At 37.4% G+C, this 20,258-nt stretch overlaps 2 protein-coding genes and 1 long non-coding RNA gene across 6 annotated transcripts in view; 1 reads left to right on the top strand and 2 right to left on the bottom strand.

Annotated features, from left to right (window-relative positions):
- The first annotated feature begins 420 nt into the window (after nucleotides 1-420).
- Nucleotides 421-2,475, top strand: LOC148697666 (uncharacterized). Its single transcript, XM_088691974.1, has 7 exons — nucleotides 421-500; nucleotides 541-794; nucleotides 885-938; nucleotides 1,222-1,307; nucleotides 1,632-1,676; nucleotides 1,781-1,875; nucleotides 2,028-2,475. The coding sequence occupies exons 1-7, from the start codon at nucleotides 421-423 to the stop codon at nucleotides 2,347-2,349; spliced, it is 936 nt and encodes a 311-aa protein (XP_088548100.1). The 3' UTR covers nucleotides 2,350-2,475.
- Nucleotides 2,476-3,239: 764 nt separating this feature from the next.
- LOC137722212 (uncharacterized) overlaps nucleotides 3,240-20,258 on the bottom strand; it is a 34,990-nt gene continuing 17,971 nt past the window's right edge. Inside the window, exons 2-10 of one of the 4 annotated variants that reach the window (XM_088693106.1) lie at nucleotides 11,683-11,737; nucleotides 11,437-11,522; nucleotides 11,111-11,392; nucleotides 10,930-11,010; nucleotides 10,581-10,631; nucleotides 10,402-10,487; nucleotides 4,408-4,452; nucleotides 4,037-4,131; nucleotides 3,240-3,790 (exon numbers count right to left, since the gene is read on the bottom strand). In XM_088693106.1, coding sequence (XP_088549232.1) covers nucleotides 3,415-3,790; nucleotides 4,037-4,131; nucleotides 4,408-4,452; nucleotides 10,402-10,487; nucleotides 10,581-10,631; nucleotides 10,930-11,010; nucleotides 11,111-11,392; nucleotide 11,437 — 1,017 coding nt within the window. In that variant the 5' untranslated portion in view covers nucleotides 11,438-11,522; nucleotides 11,683-11,737 and the 3' untranslated portion in view covers nucleotides 3,240-3,414. The other 3 variants (XM_088693104.1, XM_088693105.1, XM_088693103.1) reach the window with 3 other exon arrangements.
- LOC137721879 (uncharacterized) lies at nucleotides 17,516-18,645 on the bottom strand. Its single transcript, XR_011066735.2, has 3 exons — nucleotides 18,306-18,645; nucleotides 17,943-18,003; nucleotides 17,516-17,833 (listed from the first exon to the last, which is right to left on the bottom strand). It is a non-coding gene; the product is annotated as an uncharacterized LOC137721879 (long non-coding RNA).

The following is a 20,258-nucleotide window of genomic DNA, read 5'->3' on the forward strand; positions in this document are numbered from 1 at the left end:
AGAAATTATGAAATTATCAGATCTAGCGCCACATCACAGGTTAATGATTGTTTAAAGAGAAAGCTTAACAAATGTATGAAAGTGTCCCATAATTATCACTTTAGGTATCAAATTGGAACGAAAAAACTTGATGTATAAAATTTTGAAAACCAAAAAAACTTCACGGTAGTAAACTGAGAATTACAATACGCAACACAGCTTGGCATGATATATTTGCGTGATTTGTATGGACTTGGGTCCAATAAACTATTATTTTATTTCGTACTTTATGCATGGATTTAAGTTTGACTTGTGACTCTTCTTCAACGATTTGACTTTGAGAAGTGATTGGGCTTGTAATTGAAATTCGCCCAGGCTAAACCCTATTTTTAACAACCGCCGGTTTTAGGGATCAGCGAATCGAGATCGAGAGAGGCGAAAATGGCGAGGATGAATTTCGGGGGGGGTTTTGACGCGGCAGTTGGTCGGGGGAAATCGCAACAAGCACCAGCTCTGCGCACGTCTCCTTTCTAATTCTGTCCAAACTCTAAACTCCTCCAGACCATCAAAAACTTCCCCACCACAGACGGCAATTAATTGGAAATTAGCCGCCGCCCCTGCTGCCGCCACCTCCTCCGTCTACTACCCTTGTTCCCTCCTTAACTACCACCCAAACCCAAACCTCCATTTTGTGAGACACAAGCACTCGGTTCCACTTCCAGATGGAGATCGAGATCCGGCTCCTCGTCCTCCTCCCAACGTTTTCTTCTTGAATGTCGCACCCAAATATGACGATGCACTCAAACAAGTTGAAGGTGTGCATGCTATTATTTTACTAGTAATTTCTTTTTGAAAATGTTTTGTTTTAGGGTATAATTTTGTTTTCTGGTAATTTATTGGTACAGATGAAAGTCTTTCAGCGGTTTTCTACTTCACCGAACGTCGGGGATCGAGTTCTGGTAAGTTGTAATGATCGAATTCCCTTTCATTTTTTTTGTGCAATGAATTGAATTTAGGAAGTTTTAACGAAAAGTCCGGTACTGTTTACTTTAACGAAAAACTACATTTTTTTCATTCAAAAGTCAAACCTAGTGCTATTCAATTTACCCTTTATTTTGTCCTTATCATTAAAACTTAAAGTTTTTAAGTTATTTTTATTAATTTTCCTTTGAATTTACTGTAATCAATTAAGTAAACCTTAAACCCTAAACCCAATAATAATCGGTGTTTCTTCTTGTGCAGTCTCTTACTCGAGTGATGATCCAATCTTGAATTACATGTGTGTGTTTTACCCACACATTACAAAATTTAGGGTTTGCTTTTTCAAGGTACGGAATCTAGTTACGGGTCTAAGTTCAGTTCAATAGTTAGTTCCTGTATTTTTGAACATTTTAATAGTTATTCGAAACGCTCGCTAACTTAGCAATTCTCTGATTACTTCCTCGTTATGTGCTAATAGCTGAATAGTCTAGATCCCTAGTCCTTATTCTTTTCCTAGGAGCAACAAGCATGCTAAACTGTTATGGGTAAAAGATTACTTAATGATATAAATTATGATCCGTCGTGTAGCTGCACATAGAAGAATCATACGATAACTTCTTTTTATTATGCCTTTAAATTTGTGAACCTGACGTTCTATATTTTATCTATAGACTGCAGGTTGTTCCTCATTGTGCTGGGTGGGAGTTTACAAGACGGTAAATGATTTGATCCTTGTATTTTTTATACCGCACGTGTCTGTTCTTGAAACCTTGTGTGTGCGTGTGTGTGTTCCTTTGCTGATGTGTGCATTTTTCTGCAGCCAACGTTCCGTTTCTTTCTAAAAGGGGAAAAGGTTGATGAACTTGCCAAACCTTCTATCAACAGCTTGTTAAAGACTCTCGCAAATGTTTACAAGTAATCCTTCAATCTCTTGGTTTCTTTTTTCTTTTTTTGGTGGTCAATCTCTTGGTTACTTTTTGTTTGCTGATTTTGTGTATTTGTTAATGGAATCATATATGTTGAATATCCTCGATCGTCTGATGACTTGCTTAATGTGTGTAAATTAGTCCATCTGGGATGAAGAAAAGGAGAAGACAAGTTATAAAAGGTGGAGTGGATCCGTCACAACTTGTTGAGGTACTTCCGATTAGTTTTGTTGCATCGTCATATCCTAAAGCGATGGAGGCAGTTGAGTCTTTACCTGGGGTAGAACCCGGTGACAGGCTATGGTGGTTTGCAAAAGGGCTATTTTTATCTCAGGAGAAGAGAGAGACATTTTCCAAGCTGCAAGATGATGATGCCAAGCTTGAATGGCTGTGTAGTGAGATGGCTGAGGGGGAAGAAGGAGAGATGTTTTCTGATGAATGGCTGTATGCCAACATGCCTTAGGAATAATGTATTTATTTATATTAGGATTATGAATCTTGTTATGTGAGGTTGTTGACACTATGGTCCAGACCACTTAGTGTCCTGGTTTGGAATTTGGATAATTATGTAAGTAAATGTAACGCTCGACTTGTTTGTTTATTTACGTAATAGCACTCGATAATAGTCGTCATATTGCACTCGTGCATGCACGATTGAGTGTAACGCTCAACTTGTTTGCTTATTTACGTAATAGCACTCGATAATAGTCGTCATGTTACACTTGTGCATGCACTACTGAGTGCAAGACAGACGACAACTTTGGAGTGCTATATATTATCGGCTTCTGGAAAAGTTTTATGTTACTCTTGTACCGTTTCTGCTATATGAATGAACCCCAAACAGTTTTGACTGATTTTTCATTCCTTAGTAATATAATGCATCGATCAAGCATGTGGCAGTTTTCTTGAGATCCACTATGATGATGGAGCATTTAACATTGAACCCATAGCTTTCACTATACTAAGTATCAGTCATTTTACTATCTCCCCGAGTCATGTTCCACCATAATGATGGAAATAGTGGTCACTTACTATTGTTAGATAAAAGATCAAATGGTGGGTTCAATCTTAATCCAACGGTGAAAGATAAAAAGTACAACAGAAAAGTTAAACGAGCACCTACAGTTAGATCAAAGACCAAACGGTGGGTTCGATCTTAATCCAACGGCGGTATAAGATAAAGTACAACTTAAAAATAAGCACCTACCGTTAGATTAAAGACCAAACGGTGGGTGACACCCATTTTCTCTAAACCTCTAGGGTTTAGGAGAACAGTTCTGACAAATCACAGCTGGTAAACATATGATAAAATGGGCAAAAAATTGTTGCACTGGCAGATAATAACAATGCTAGTACCAGAAGGAAACCAAAGATAGGCTCAATATTATATAATCAAATAAGAGTCAACGTAGCACAAACATCTACTAGTACAACTTACTTGTCCAAATTTAAATAAACCCACCCATCCGAACCATATATATGATGTCAACAGCATATAATATAATTCATAAATTTAAGTGCATCCAACTTATTCCACCTCCATTTCTTCACGAAACCAACCAATCTTGAGCCCAGGATCTTTAATGTTTGAAAATACCACTCTCTTCTCAGGCTTAGCTGTAAATAGTCCTTTCGCAAAACACCACATACTGAAACCCCTTGGTGCTGTACATAAAGATTCAACATCCTTCATCACTTCACTAACTGAAGGTACGTCACTACTATCAACAGCTACCGCACCACCTTTCCATTGGAAGAACATCGAACCATCTCCCACTTTCCACCCTCCTGCAACTACTACGTCATTCTCATCTTTCTTAGCTTGTAGGACAAGTTGTTGAGTATCCGTTTTCCCCTTCCAGGATGACCTCGTCCGCTGAGGGGTTTCAACTGGCCTGATGTATCTTTATTGGAAAGTACACATATGTGGAAGGTCAATAATAGGGTTTAGTAACTAACTAACTAACTATATATATATATATATATATAGGAGAGACAGATATAAATCCAAAACAAGTGAGATACTGCGCGTGATCACATAGATGTAAACTTAAACTGAACCATCAAAAACCCCAAAGGCACCAAGTGAGATACTGCATTCACAAATATGCAAAAACAAACAAATGTAAAAAAATGAAGAAAAGAATTACCTGTAAAGTTTTTCACACATATCCATCACGGGATCAGCATAAGCACCAACAATCTCATCAACCTTAACCCCGTTTTGATAGAAAAGGAATGTTGGCTGCAGCAAAATGCACAGGTCATCAAATTAATTTGCAATTTTTAGATGAAAGCAAGGCTGAATTATTTACTCAGCTTAATCTAACGGCCTAATTAGCCAATACAAATATATATGTATAGCAAGTATAGCTATTCTAAACTTTCAATTAGCAGATGGTAAGAAAACACCACAAGTTTTTTAATCATAATAAAAACACAAAGGTTACATACATGAGCAATCAATGAACTAATTATGTTACGAACATGCAATGATAACAAAAGGGACAGAATCACTTACAAAAATGCAAACAGCCAAATCATATGCTATTGGGCGCAAGTCGCTCTATAAATAGAATAAACAATGTTAGGACAATAATTTAAAGGGCATAACAAGATATAATACCATAAGCCTTCTATATACCATACTGCATGACAAATGATAATTAGAGTATCGAAATAAAAGATTGATACTCCAGCAAATTTGCTTTATCAGGTGTGACAATATTTATGTATGTTTTACCAAGGCAATGTATAGAACAGGGTAAGCAAAAGAGATAAAGATGCACCTAGTTGCATTAAGCATTGTGATTTGTGATGCGATCACAAACTGCCCAGAAAAACACTCAGAAGAAACTTGATTTATGATAGAAAACTTATTTCTTCTTAGTATCAAGGACTGCTAAATTCTATTTACAACAGTTCTTCCTTATATATATTTGGAAAGTAAAAGGTAAAATCATAGAATTTTACAATCTTTGGTCTAATATTTATATGAACTCTAGTGGGTGAACTGTATACCTCCATGTCATATTAAATCAATGATTTTCACTTGTTATTCATTAATTTGTTTTTGAACTTATGCACTACTGATTGTTGGAAATTCAACTCAAAACAAGTTGGTGCTAGCCATTGTTGAAAATCAATGTCAAAGTTAGGCATTGAAAGTTAGGCAATGTTAGGTATGGTTGAATAAAAATTATTAGGTGCAATTAATGTGTTTTGTGTGGTAATAAATAATCTTAGTTTAATCATTTGGTTTCCTATAAATACCCAAGTTCTCAAGCATTGTAAATCATCCCATCCCACTTCCAATTGTGAAGAAGCTTGTAAGCTTTCTTATTCCAATAGTTTGTAAACCTTTTTCATATATCAAAGTCCAAGTGTTTTGCCAAAGCTTGTTGCTTCCCTCCTTTCTCTATTTCTTTCTTTGTCCAATTTTATTTGAGAGTGCAAAGTGAAAGAGGTGTGATAGAGTTTGTAAACTTATCACCCACATATTTTGGTATTGAGTTAGTAAACTGTCAAATACCAACAATTGGTATCAGAGCCAGAATACCATTCTGGCAGGTGCAGCAGTTATGGCGTCCAACTTAGTGCAACTCCAAGTTCCCACATTGAAGAAAGAAAATTATGAAAGATGGTGCATCCAATTCAAAGCATTGTTTGGATCACAGGAGCTATGGGAAGTTGTCAGTAGTGGGTATGTTGTACCCACTGCCGAGCAAGAAGCCGTATATACTGCGGATCAAAGAAACACTCTCAAGGACTTACGAAAGAAGGACCAAAAGGCGCTGTATCTTCTATACCAGGGTTTGGAAGATTCAACGTTCGAGAAGGTTGCAGAAGCAACAACGAGCAAGCAAGTATGGGATACACTCAGTACAATCTACAAAGGAGTAGATCGAGTCAAGAAAGTGAGGTTACAATCACTTCGAGCAGATTTTGAAACTGCTCATATGAATGAAGGGGAGAGCATCTCCGACTATCACTCAAGGCTCATTGTGATAGTAAATCAGATGAGGAGAAATGGCGAGAGACTCGATGAAGTACGAGTTGTGGAGAAGATACTCCGGTCACTCACATCTAAGTTTGAGCATGTGGTGACTGCCATTGAGGAATCCAAGGATTTGGAGGTGATGAGCGCAGAAGAGCTACTAGGATCCCTCCTAGTTCACGAGCAACGCATTCAGAAGAATGCAAGCCCCACAACGCTAGAGCAAGCTTTGGAGTCAAAGTTGAATATTGACAAACCAAATAAAGGTCGTGGGCAGTGGAACTCACGTCGTGGGAGCTCATCCAACCGTAGCCGAGGACGAGCCCGAGGAAGAGGTCGAGGCTATGCACAAAATCAAGGTCAGTCTCAGGAGTGGAGATCTACTCGAGGAAAGGCGCATATCCAGTGTCACAACTGTAAGCAATATGGACATTATGCCAATGAATGTTCACATAAAAATGGTGAGCATGTCAACATGGCAGAATCAAGTGGAAATACTGATGAAGAACTTACAGTCTTACTAGCACACCATGATTCCAGTAGCCAACAAGATGTTTGGTATTTGGACTCTGGTGCAAGCAATCACATGTGTGGAAAGAAGGAGTTTTTTGCCGAACTCAAAAAAGGGGCCTATGGATCTGTAAGTCTTGGTGACTCCTCAAAGTTGCCAGTTGAAGGCAAAGGGAAGATCAAGATCATCCAGAAGGATGGAAGAGAAGAATACATCTCCGATACCTACTACATACCAGGTATGAAGAGCAACATTTTGAGCATTGGTCAACTGCTCCAGAAAGGGTACATTATACATATGGAGAACATGCTTCTCACTCTCAGGAATGCAAGGAGAAAGCTTATTGCACGTGTTCGAATGTCAAAGAACCGGATGTTTCCGTTGAATTTGAACACAAAGATTGGAAGCTGCAACATCGGTGTAATGGAAGATGAGTCATGGAAATGGCATCTTCGATTTGGCCATCTTAATTTCAATGGCCTAAAGTTGCTGTCAAGTGGAGGAATGGTTCGTGGTCTACCCCAGATTGAAGCCACACGCCAAGTATGTGAAGGTTGTGTGCTTGGCAAGCAAGCACGACTATCGTTCCCTGTTGGTGATACATGGAGAGCAAAGGCACCACTGCAGTTGGTGCACACAGATATATGTGGTCCATTGGATCCCATGTCTTATGGAGGTAATAGGTATTTTATTACCTTCATTGATGATTTCAGTAGAAAGACTTGGGTCTATTTTCTCAAGGAGAAGTCAGCTGCCCTAAAAATTTTCAAGGAGTTCAAGGCACTCACAGAGGCAGAAAGTAACCACAAGCTTGTGGCTGTGAGATCAGATAGAGGTGGAGAGTACACCTCCAATGCTTTCCAAGCATACTGCAAGGAGCAAGGAATTAGGCATCAACTTACTGCTGCCTATACCCCACAGCAAAATGGGATAGCCGAAAGAAAGAATCGAACCATCCTTGACATGACAAGGTCCATGCTTAAGGAGAAGAATTTGCCAAAAGAGTTATGGGCAGAAGCTGTAGCTTGTTCGATTTATTTGTTGAATCGATGTCCAACAAAGAGTGTCAAGAGGATGACACCACAAGAGGCTTGGAGTGGATACAAGCCGAATGTTACACACCTAAGAATTTTTGGGTGTGTTGCATATGCTCAAGTTCCAGAAGCCAAGAGGAGGAAACTTGATGATAGAGGTGAGAAGTGTGTGTTTGTGGGCTATAGTGAAGAGTCCAAGGCATACAAGCTCTACAACCCACTAACTGGCAAACTAGTGGTTAGTAGAGATGTCATCTTCAGTGAGGAAGAGACATGGACGTGGAACAACAAAGAAGTCAGTAAAGAGAAGATCGTCTCCACTGATTTTGAAGAACCAGAAGTTGTACCACCGATTGAGCAACAACCTGCTCAAACAATCACAACAACTCCAGTGCACAGAATTGCAAGGAGTGGTCCTACATCTAGTGAGGAAAGCAGCTCCTCAACTCCAGTGAGGTTAAGGAGTCTCACAGAGATTTATGGACAAGAAGAAGAAGAAGAAACCAACCTTTTCTGCTTGTATGCAGACCACGAGCCTTTCTCATTCAATGAAGCTGTGGAAGAAGATTGTTGGAAGAAAGCCATGGAAGAAGAGATCCATGCCATCGAGAAGAATGACACTTGGGAGCTGACAAAGCTCCCACCAAATCAGAAGGCTATTGGTGTCAAGTGGGTTTACAAGATCAAACGCACTGCAGATGGGAGTGTGGATCGATACAAATCAAGGCTTGTAGCAAAGGGCTACAAACAGAAGTATGGAGTGGACTATGATGAAGTCTATGCTCCAGTTGCGAGACTTGACACGGTAAGATTGCTAATCTCTCTTGCCGCACATCATAAATGGAAAATTTATCAACTAGATGTCAAGTCAGCCTTCCTTAATGGAGTACTTGAGGAAGAAGTGTACGTGGAACAACCGGAAGGCTTCCAAGTACAAGGAGAAGAAGATAAGGTGTATCGTTTGAAGAAGGCTTTGTACGGCCTCAAGCAAGCACCACGAGCTTGGAACTCAAGGATCGACAACTACCTTCACCAAAATGGATTTCAGAAATGTCCATACGAGCATTCAGTTTACATGAAGAATGGTGAAAAAGGGGAGTTCTTAATTATTTGTCTCTATGTAGATGATTTATTGTTTACAGGAAACAATGAGGCAATGTTCCATGAGTTCAAGCAATCCATGTTCAGTGAATTCGAGATGACTGACAATGGATTAATGTCATACTTTCTTGGCATAGAAGTGAAGCAAGAAAGTGATGGTATCTACATCTCTCAACAAAGGTACATGAGAGACATATTGAAGAAGTTCAATATGGACAAGTGCAACACTGTCAATACCCCAGTCGCAACTGGATTGAAGCTGTCCAAAGGAGGAGAGGGTGAGTTTGTAAACTCAACAGTGTACAAAAGCCTCGTTGGAAGCCTAAGGTACCTTACAATCACAAGACCTGATATAGTTTATGGTGTTGGACTCGTGAGTCGATACATGGAAACACCAAGGGAGTCTCATTGGCTGGCCGCCAAGAGAATTTTGAGGTACATAAGAGGTACTCTAAACTATGGTCTATTTTATAATTTTGGTGAAGATGCAAAATTATTTGGTTATTCAGATAGTGATTGGGGAGGTGACCAAGATGAAAGGAAAAGCACAACTGGCTATGTGTTTTTTCTAGGATCAACAGCTTTCTCATGGACTTCAAAGAAGCAATCAATTGTTGCTTTGTCATCATGTGAAGCCGAGTATGTTGCTGTAGCCTCAACCGTATGTGAGGCAATTTGGTTAAGAAATCTGTTGAAGTCAGTGTGTCATCCACAAGTGGAATCGACTGTGATTCACGTAGATAACGTGTCTGCAATCAAACTTGCAAAGAATCCTGTTCAACATGGAAGGAGCAAGCACATTGATACCAGGTTCCATTTTCTAAGGGACCATGTGAAGCAAAAGACAATTGAACTTGTCTACTGTCACACCAAGGAACAAGTGGCAGACATCTTCACAAAGCCATTGCCAATTGAAACATTCCGGCTACTGCGTGAAATGCTAGGAATGAAGGCGTTTTGATTTGAGGAGGTGTGTTGGAAATTCAACTCAAAACAAGTTGGTGCTAGCCATTGTTGAAAATCAATGTCAAAGTTAGGCATTGAAAGTTAGGCAATGTTAGGTATGGTTGAATAAAAATTATTAGGTGCAATTAATGTGTTTTGTGTGGTAATAAATAATCTTAGTTTAATCATTTGGTTTCCTATAAATACCCAAGTTCTCAAGCATTGTAAATCATCCCATCCCACTTCCAATTGTGAAGAAGCTTGTAAGCTTTCTTATTCCAATAGTTTGTAAACCTTTTTCATATATCAAAGTCCAAGTGTTTTGCCAAAGCTTGTTGCTTCCCTCCTTTCTCTATTTCTTTCTTTGTCCAATTTTATTTGAGAGTGCAAAGTGAAAGAGGTGTGATAGAGTTTGTAAACTTATCACCCACATATTTTGGTATTGAGTTAGTAAACTGTCAAATACCAACACTGATGTTATCATGCAATCCAAAATGAAGTTCCCTTTGTTCGCCAAGTTATCCATGAAACCAAAAGAGATTTGAATTTTGTTTTGGTACAGAGGAGCATTTTACATAGAATTTGTGAAATGAATTTAAATATTCTTAACATTATTTCTAATTCCTAGCTTCACATTATAATACGATCCTGTTGGGAAAAAAAAAAAATTGCTTTCATAAAGAAATCATTATAAAAAAACCAAAGTAAAATACTTTAATTTCAAACAGTATAGCAACTGCCAGATGGCCAGGTAGTGAAAAACAAAAGTTAAATACTTGTCTAGTAATTTATTAAGATTTAAGATTCAAAAAACTAGAACCCACATGTTGTTTTCACCTTAATCTTAAGATGGGATACAAACAGTTTACAATATGAAAATATAGTTCCCAAATGATCCAATCAAGTTAGCAGATTAGGACACCATACCTCAACAGTAATCAGAACCTTATATAGTTTTACATGTGGGAAATGCTCCCTGATCTTTCGAACGATTGGAATTGAGTACGTGACGGCTGCAAAAGAATAGTACACCCAAATACAAGTTGCAGAGGAGCAGTTTACAAGAAATAACTTGACTGATAAAATTGTTTTGCATCACAACTTACTATTTGGACAAGCGGCTGCAGTAAAGTAGAAAACTGCTGGCAAACGTCCACCTACAAAATAAATAAGAAGCTGCATAGAATAACAAGAAAGGTTTTGAAAGTTTTTTGTCCATGTTAAATGCAAAGGCGGTCCTTTTGGAAAGCCAGCCAGCAAGGGAGGAATATCCGAGTTCCAACTGAATTGAATATGCACTTGTGGGTGGGAATTGGGAAGCAATTCTGATCAGATTATGGATCATTTTTTTCATGATTGTTTTTCCTCATTTTAATGTAATTAACTAACAAGTCCAAATCATACATGTTGTGTTCAATCCAATGCAATACTAGGTAGTAATCTGTAGTTGTTTACCTTTAACTTCTTTAATTGCTCTCTTATATTCCTTCTTTTCCGTCAACATGATCATGTCTTGGGGACTCGGAAATAGAAGTTCTGTAGAAACAGCCGGCAGCGCAGTCAGTGGCAGATAGATGATAAAAACAGGAAGAGAGAGAGAGAGAGAGAGAAAGAGCGAGCGGGAGGGGCTACTTACTTGAGCCTGGGCCTAAGGCCGAGGTCGGGAGTGCACCGGAGGCGGAGACCCTGGCTGGGAGCGAGGCCAAGGAGGAGGCGGATGCCTTGGAGGAAGGAATGGCAGATACTGCTGCTGCGGTGGTTGTTGGCATTGAATTTGGGGGGGCTAGGGTTTGGACCGTACGGTGATGATGAAGAAGACGACCTGGGATTGGGATTCGGGGGTTATAGCGATTGCCAATCCCAATCCCGATCATCGTCTCTCGTATCAAAACCCCACAATTCTTCCTCGCCATCTCCATCTCTCTCTCTCTCTCTCTCTCTCTCTCTCTCTCTCTCTCTCTCTCTCTCTCTCTCTCTCTCTCTCTCGTCGTCGGGCTCTGCTACGAATGTAACATGCCTAGTATGGAGATGGTCGATCGGGAATAGGTCTGCACAAGCACTATGACATTTTCAATAAACTGTTGCGCATATATATATATATATATATATATATATATATATATATATATATATCAGAGTTGGTACACAGTATGTATACTATGTATAGGGTTCGAAAAAACATTTACTGAACCAATTGCGCAAATTAACCTTTCTTCTACAAACAATACGATTGCCGTGCAGGCCACCTGCTTTGCTTGAAATACTCCACTCCAGGAAAGGAAAAAAATATTATTTAGTAGCAACTGATTTAAATAGAATTGGAATTGAAATGAGTTTGACGGATGGTATATAGATGCATGTATATTCAGTTGGAAGATGTTAATTATTTATAATATTCGATTAGCCTATAACCAAAATTCCATATAATATCTTCACCATCACAAATTAATCCTAAAACAAAAATAAAAAGCCATACAAGGATCTGACCTCACGCAGTAGTTGAAATTTTGGGTTTGGTTGCGGATTTGTTTTTGGTTTAAGAATTGGATTTTGCTTTCAATTTTTCCATGGCGTCGTGAGACAGAAAGAAAGAGATTGCAGAAGTAGGGTTTTTAGCATTATGAAGTAGAGAGATTGCAGAATTAGGGTTTCAGCGTTAGGATGGTGTGAGAGAGTAAATTGTAGAATTAAGGTTTTCGCTTGAGAGAAAATTGTGAAAACCATCCACATTTTCAAAATAGCCCTAAAATTGCGACAAAAAAAAGAGAGGAAGGTTTCGAATGTATTGACTTCTTTCAGCTGTAAAATCAGTTTTCTTTACAAATAAAAAAAGAAAACAAAAAGGCAATTTATTTACTTCCTATTAAATTGAAGTCGGCCCTCTTCCTTTTTATACATCACCATTGACAATAACGCTAAAACCCTAATTTGTGAAAATCTCTCATTTTCTGTCCCCTCTCCTGACTCTCTGATCTGCAATCTTTTCTCTGCGGAAAGCCATGGCCAAAAACGAAGCAAAAACTAGAACCAAACCGAAATCCAGTCTCACCTCCACAACGCTAAGGGCACGCTTAGTAATCCGTAATCAGATTGAGAGGAATTGGATTGATAAGGAATTGAATTGAGGTGGAATCAGAATTAGATTCATGTTGAAGTTGTTTACTAAAACTGCCTGGAATCGAAGTATAAATGATGTTGAGTCTATATAAGTTGTTGACTAATTCACTTCAATCGGAATTAAAACTAGGTTGATTACTAAATTTCCCTTACATAAATAAATTATTTTCATACTAATTAATTAAATTAAATTTCTTAGTTAAATTTATATAATAAAATTCATCTATATAAAAATATATAAATAGGTCCAGCTGCACATTTCCCACATCTCCATCTTTCCCACACCTTCATCTTGAAGGTCAAGCTGCAATGCGCACCACCCACCCCTGTCTTTCCTTGCCCTGTCTCCATCTTCCACCCCTTTACGCCTCCATAGCCACCGCCCCACCCCTTTACGCCTCCATAGCCACCGCCCCACCCCAACTATCTTCAGCTCCCCTCTCTTATTTTTCCATCTACTTATCATCTCCCTCCATCTCTCTCCAACCACACAGCCACTGGAATATACCCCTCAACCACCATAGCAATGGATCCACGACCACTGTAGCTTCAATTCCAGGTGTTAGTCGTTCAATTGGCAGATGCGGCATCGAAGGAGTTTCAAATCCGTTATTCGCCAACGACAACTCATTCCACCAACTCAGTCTTCCAAGCCCATCCCGGCACAAAATCATCCAAAACCGTGATTGAGCTGGTGAACATGCAAGGGAGTCGGCATACTGGGCAATGAAAGTCATAGATACGAAGGGGTAGGTAAAAGATACGGGGGTAGTTTGGGTATAAAAGTTGGATTCCTGGAAGAGCCTTCTTCCCGGAATCCAAATACCACCTCCATCTAGGGGATCCAATTCCGGGAGATTTAAGGATCCAATTCCTGATTTTTAAGTGTACCTCATCTAGAACCGTGATTGAGTTGGTGAACATGCAAGGGGGTCGGCAGACTGGGCAAACAGAGTCACAGATACGAAGGGGGAGGTAGAAGATACGGTTTGGGTATAAAAGTTGGATTCCTGGAAGAACCTTCTCCATGGAATCCAAATACCACCTCCATCTAGGGGATCTGATTTCAGGAGATTTAGGGATCCAATTCCTGATTTTAAGTGGACCCCATCTTGTTTTGATTCTGGAAATGTTAGTAAACGGCTTGAATGTCTGGAAAAGAATGCAATTCCATTAGCCCTACTCATGCAATCTCTCTTTTTCTCTTCTGACGACGCAAAGGCAAAAGTCAAAGCCAAATCCAAGTACAAATCTGAAACCAAACCCAAATCCAAGTATAGTGTAAGATCCGGATCCGTGGATAATGAAATTAGGGTTCCACCATAAAACCAATTGGTCATATGGAAAGTAGCCCAAGACCATATAAGCCCATAGCAAGACATGTCCCTCACCGATGTAGGACAAACTTTTCCTCACATCATCAAATCTCAACAGTGGAGAAACCCCGACAGGGAGTCCTCCATATCTAGAGACATAATGGTATGGCTTTTGATTTTTGTTTTAGGGTTTGTGTTGGGAAGATTACCTTGAATCCTTTTTATTTGATTAATTGAGTAATATAAATAATTATCAATATCTCCCGAATGAACATATATGCATGCATCTACTCTCCTTAGGTCACAATTCATTTCAATTCAATTGCTACTTAATAATTGTGTAATTGGCTCAATACATGTTGTTTGTAACTCTATAGTATACGTGTTGTGTTGCAAGAAAAATTAGGTTATGGTTTTTACTCTATACGTGTGATTTGGAAGTTTTCTTCTTCTTCTTCTTCGTGTATTTAACAATGGAACTACTAACAAATAGAAAACCAAAAATGTTTACTAAAGGACGCTGGAGACTCAAAGGCTCAACTCCAACTCGAGGAAAAAACAGAACAAGAAAAGCATAATTTCCGGCACTGTAGAGTTTGCCGTAAGGAATATGAGCACTTCAGTTCCGCCTGCCCATACTCGAATAGTGTCCCACCGGGCACGATTGTTGGCGATGGTTATGGTGTAGTTTGTGGTCTTTTTGATCGTCGACTCTACAAAAACCCCAACCGTTGTGCCCATCCTGGTGGTTCCTCCAAAGGACGTCTTATTGTGGCATATTGTAACTATTGTAGGGATAAAGGTCTCCACTGGTTGGAAAAGTGCCCAGAACGTCCCAAGGACAAACCATATAAACCTCTATTCATCTCATCCTCTAAGCCGAAGCTGCTGAAGAAAATATATTGAACGATTAAGATGAAGTGTGTCAAGACCTGTCTTTTAGTAATGGGTTTTAATAATAAATGAAACACAATACACAAATGCATTTGCAGGTTTTCATTACCTTTTTAAATCGTTTGAGTTTTCCTCCCTGCGACTCATAACGTTCAATCGCTAGGTGTATTTTTTTCTTTTCAGAATTCTTAAGCTCATTACTCTGGAAAGATAAAATAAGAGTTTCCAAAACATTAAGGTGCATTTAATCGGGAATTTGAAAAACTAACGGAATTATAAATTCATGGATTTTTATAGAGTTTAATTGATTTATAGAGATTCCATATAAAATTTTGATTCAATTTCCTCGAAATCTCATGGGGAGAGCTGAGATTTGTGGATACTTAAAATACATTACGAAATCTCTCCAATTCCCTCTAATTCCTCAATTTTTTAAAATTCTTTAAAATCAATTTCTAATTCAATAAACTTCTTTAAAATCATAATTGAATACCCGGATTTATAAGAATTTTAATAAAGAAGCTTTAATGAAAAGGGCTTGGATTAAGTTTAATTTAACCAAAAATCACCATATACTATTATTTAACCAAAAGGACTTTATATTTCATGATAAGGACAAAACTATTATATATCAGGCCCTATAAACCTTGAATACACATGGGCTGAATTAAAAGTCCAAAACGAAATATATTTTTTTCCAGCTCTCACCCCTAACGGAACCCCACTCCGTCAGCCGCTCCCGTTAGAAATAGACTTTCCTTTTTTACAAGTATGCCACTTCCTCATTAAAAAAAATTTGAAAAAAAAAACCCCAATAATTTATACGATCACAAATCCCATCTTGAATTTTGTTCGTTCTTGCTTCGTTAATTTTAAATCGGAGGGGAAAATGTTAGGACCTGTTTGGTTGCTCAGAAAATATCACTGAGATTCTGTTTTCTATTTAGAGTTTGAAACTTGCATAGCTAATTTCAATGGAGGAAGCTCAGAATTTGAGGAGCACTCATTTTTTGCGTTTTATTATGATGAGTTGAGCTCCGAAAGACTGAAAATCCCATAAAGATTCATGAGAAATATGGAAGGTAGAATAACTGGGTTAGTTTTGTTGTTCGACCCTAGCGGCAGTGCGTGGAGTATTGAATTGATTCAACAGAATAGTGGTTTGTTTTTGCATCATGGGTGGCCGACATTTGTGATAGACCATTACGTAGAATGCTGGGACTTCTTGATTTTAGATACGACGGTGATTTGCGTTTCATCGTGCTAATCTCTTATAAAAGTTTGCGTGAGAAAGAAGCTGCATTTCGTTTTGCATATAGCCAAGCCTCTAGCAACTTTGAAAAGTAAGTGTATATGAAACGAAAAAGGGGAAGGGAGGAGGCCCCATCATCTGGCAATAAGCTGGTTGATGGTGCGACGAAGAAGATGAGAAATGGCTTGTCTCAATTCCAGTCAGAATGCATCGATGAGGGTTGAGAAGCAACTTGTTCCAAGGAAGAAAATCCACATGAAAAGCCTGGGTTGGATGTTGTACTATGAAAAGCCTGGTTTGATTGTTTTTCTATATATATAAAGCAAAGTTTCAAAGAAACGAGACCATAATAAAAGATCTCGTTGAGCAGCACCCACCATTAACATTCCTTCCTGCGCCACAATGCTGGCAAACACTAGTAGTACTAGTGCATTGTTATAGTACTTGTGAGCCATTTATCCAAGTTTCCTTGAACGTGCTTGTTAGTTGTTACTTGTTTGATGCTATATATATATATATATATAGCATCAGCATAGCACACATGACTAAGATGACTTGTCGTGAGGGTGGTGGGTTAGGATTAGCTAATTTGGTAATCCAACTTCTGGTTGCCTAATTGACTAATAGTCTAATAATTAAAGTCATTGTCGTAAGTGCGTTCATTGTTACTTATTAGGATGAGTTATTTTGGTTCTGTTCAAAAATAGTCAGTCAATTTAATAAATGGTATAGTACCTGTGTCAGTTTAATAAATAGTGTAGTATATGTATCATTTTCATAAATAATTAATTAGTTTAATAAATAGTGTAATACCCATGTCAATTTCATAGATAATCAGTAAGTTTAATAAAAATAGTGAGTGCCCGTATCAGTTTCATAAATAGTGTAGTATATGTGTCAGTTTGATAAATAGTCAGTCAGTTTAAAAAATCGTGTAGTATCCGTATCAATTTCATAAATAGTCAGTCAATTTAATAAAAATAGTGAGTGCCCGTGTCAGTTTCATAAATAGTGTAGTACATATGTCAATTTCATAAATAGTCAGTCAGTTTAAGAAATAGTGTAGTACATGTATCAGTTTCATAAATAATTAGTCAATTTAATAAATAGTGTAGTACCCGTATCAATTTCATAAATAATCAATCAATTTAATAAATAGTGTAGTACCCGTGTCAGTTTCATAAATAGTGAGCTTAATAAATAGTGTAGTACATGTGTCAGTTTCATAAATAGTCAATCAGTTTAAGAAATAATGTAGTACATATATCAATTTCATAAATAGTTAGTCAGTTTAACAAATAGTGTAGTACCCGTATCAATTTCATAAATAGTCAGTCAATTTAATAAATAGTGTAGTACCCGTGTCAGTTTCATAAATATTAAGCTTAATAAATAGTGTAATAAATGTGTCAGTTTCATAAATAATCAGTCAGTTTAATAAATAGTGTAGTACCTATGAAAATTTCATAAATAGTCAATCAATTTAATATCACTATTTTTTAAACTAGACATTGACAATTTCTGAAAATTAAAAACCTTGATCATACAATATTCACTCCTGCATATACAAATTCAAGATCAAATGTGTATGAACCTTGAGTATTGATTTCTTTTGCATAAGGACAACAAAATCAATATCCCTTAGGGAAAAGTGCAAAGAAAATGCCTGCCCTTTACACAAGCGCAGAGTTCCATTGACTCTAGCTTGGCAGCAATTCGTGCTACGCAACCATCCAAAACAAATATTGTTGAGATATACCAACGGGGTATTTTCAATCAGCTGCAGGAATCAAGAGGACAATGAGAGTGCATCATAGGCCAAATCAAAATATAAAACAAAATAAAAATTGAAAGCTAAATTGAATGCTTAAGTTTCATGAAAATGGTACTTCGGTGACATCGTTCTTGATTGCAAATTTGACTTGCATATTTATCTTCTCTTGCAGCAAGCTGTGAAAACAGATTCAAATGTTCAATTCTACTGCAGACCAACCAATCTTTACATTTAAAAAATAATTCATTTATTAATTTAAACAATAAAAGTTCTACAAATCAAAAGCAACCAGAAAACTCCAAACACTTAATCATTTCATCTTCTAAAAAAATCACTTGAAAAGGATATGAGTAAAATATTGCAAAAGCCCAGAAATAGTCAACATAATCACACCTAGAAGACCCCAAATATGCAGAAAATAAATAGAGAGAAACAAATCCACACTTTTTCACAAATTCGAAACCAAATTTATAGTTACCTCTTGGAGTCCATCTTTAAGCTATCTCTGATGATTGTCAGAACTCGCTCGAACTTCTAGTTATCAGTGGAAGACTGGTCGGGAGCGTTCCGAACTTCTCGAACTCTTCTTGGCCTTGACTTCCTCATGGATCACAAGGGTGGGGTCATCTTTATCGTAGACGATCAGATCGAAATTATAAATTGAGAAAATAGCAGAGAGAAAATGACATGAGATCTGTAGAAACTTGTAGAAACCGTACAAAAGTTTTTTTTATTTCATCTGAAGTGAAGCGGATGAAATAAACGGGAGAATGTGTTGCCATCAGGGTAAAATCGAAAACTCATTGTTTGGGCCAATTTTGATTGGGTTGATTTAATGTTTGGTTTATCCTAATCATTAAATAAAGTTTATGTGATTTTTGGTTAAGATTCAAAGTTGTGAAGCCATTTTCATTAATTTTCATTTTTAATAAACTATCTTAAAATCCTGATGGAATACATTTTAAATCTCGAAGAATCACTGAAAAACTTGATTGAAAATACCTAAATTTATTAAAAGAATTAAAATCTTTCAAAATCCCAATTGAATACATCATTTGAAGTTAGATGGGTAAATGGAATCCATATGTGACGAGATAAGCGTGAAGGTAGGAAAAATAAAAAGGCAAATTATTATGATAAAGAGAATCAAGAATTCAAAGTATAACATTTGTACACAACTAAATACCAAAAAAATGTGCAAATGATATTTTACCACAGTGATAGAAAGGAGTTAAGTCCTTGCATAATAACGTGAGTTTAAACCTCGTCGGTGACTAATCTAAAATCTAATCTAATAAAATCTATTGTTTTGCCAAAAAAAAAAAAAAAAGAAAGAAAACCAAAAAATGTACTACAGAAAATAAAGTGCGAAAAACACTTCCCGAAAATAAGAAGAAATTCAATCAATTATCTTTTCCCAATTAAAATAACGAAAACTGTGGTTTTGACCCACTGATCCTCTTTGGACCGTTAGCAGCAGCAATAAGGTAGTCCAAAGCTTCCACTTACAGCTAGATCAAATCGAAAGAAACAACCCCAGAAAATACCCCCCCATCCCACCTCAGCATTCAGGAAGTAGTTAGAATCCAGTGGAGTTCTTGATGTCCTCACCAAAGGTTTGTTGAAGTTTGAGACTTTTCCTGGTTTATTTTGTGGGTTGTGTTCTTTTTATTGACTAATTTGATGCACATTTTATTTTTCTGTTTTATTTTTCATATATTTTTGTGATTTTTTATATGGGGAAGTCCCGGTTGCATTGTATGAGCAGAACGAGAACCCTTCATCTGCACTTGAGTGAGTTCATTTGTTTGAATAATTGCTCAAGAATTCAGATGTTATTATTACTTACATATTCTTTCACATCAAAAGTTGGATGTTAGCTTTTTCGGGTTTGCATTTTCGTTTTAAATCTCATTGTCATTGCACACATTTTTGCTCGTATTGTCAACCCTTACGATATTGTTTCTGACCAGTTTATAATACACCTAGAGTAAGTGTGAACCGTGTTGAGAATTTTGAGAGCTTTGAACATATGATCGTTGGTATGCAACTAAGCGGTCATTGTTCGCGGGGTTTAGTCGAAATACTACTTCATTTGTGTATCAATTCTTTTGGAAATGGTACTTTAAATTGTCAATATGCTCTTTGCTCAATTTACACGGGTTACTAAGGTATAAATCAGTTATTAACAGGTTCATAACGGATGACCCGATTAGTATTGATTCAAAATCTGTTATTTTTGTGTCGTGTTAACGGATCGTGTAAGAAATTGTCAGATCTAGCGCCACATCACAGGTTAATGATTGTTTAAAGAAAAAGCTTAACAAATGTATGAAAGTGTTCCACAATTATCACTTGATGTATGAAATTTTGAAAACCAAAAAACTTCACGGTAGTAAACTGAGAATTACAATACGCAACACAGCTTGAC

The sequence above is a fragment of the Pyrus communis genome, chromosome 4 (assembly GCF_041283825.1).
Source record: "Pyrus communis isolate YQ-2024b chromosome 4, ASM4128382v1, whole genome shotgun sequence".
NCBI classification, from domain to species: Eukaryota; Viridiplantae; Streptophyta; class Magnoliopsida; order Rosales; family Rosaceae; genus Pyrus; species Pyrus communis.

Coding starts and splice junctions, on each gene's coding strand:
- LOC148697666 (XM_088691974.1), top strand. CDS start 421: ATGGCGAGGATGAATTTCGGGGGGGGTTTTGACGCGGCAGTTGGTCGG. Junction 795..884: donor TGCACTCAAACAAGTTGAAG/GTGTGCATGCTA, acceptor TTATTGGTACAG/ATGAAAGTCTTTCAGCGGTT. Junction 1,308..1,631: donor TTAGGGTTTGCTTTTTCAAG/GTACGGAATCTA, acceptor TTTTATCTATAG/ACTGCAGGTTGTTCCTCATT.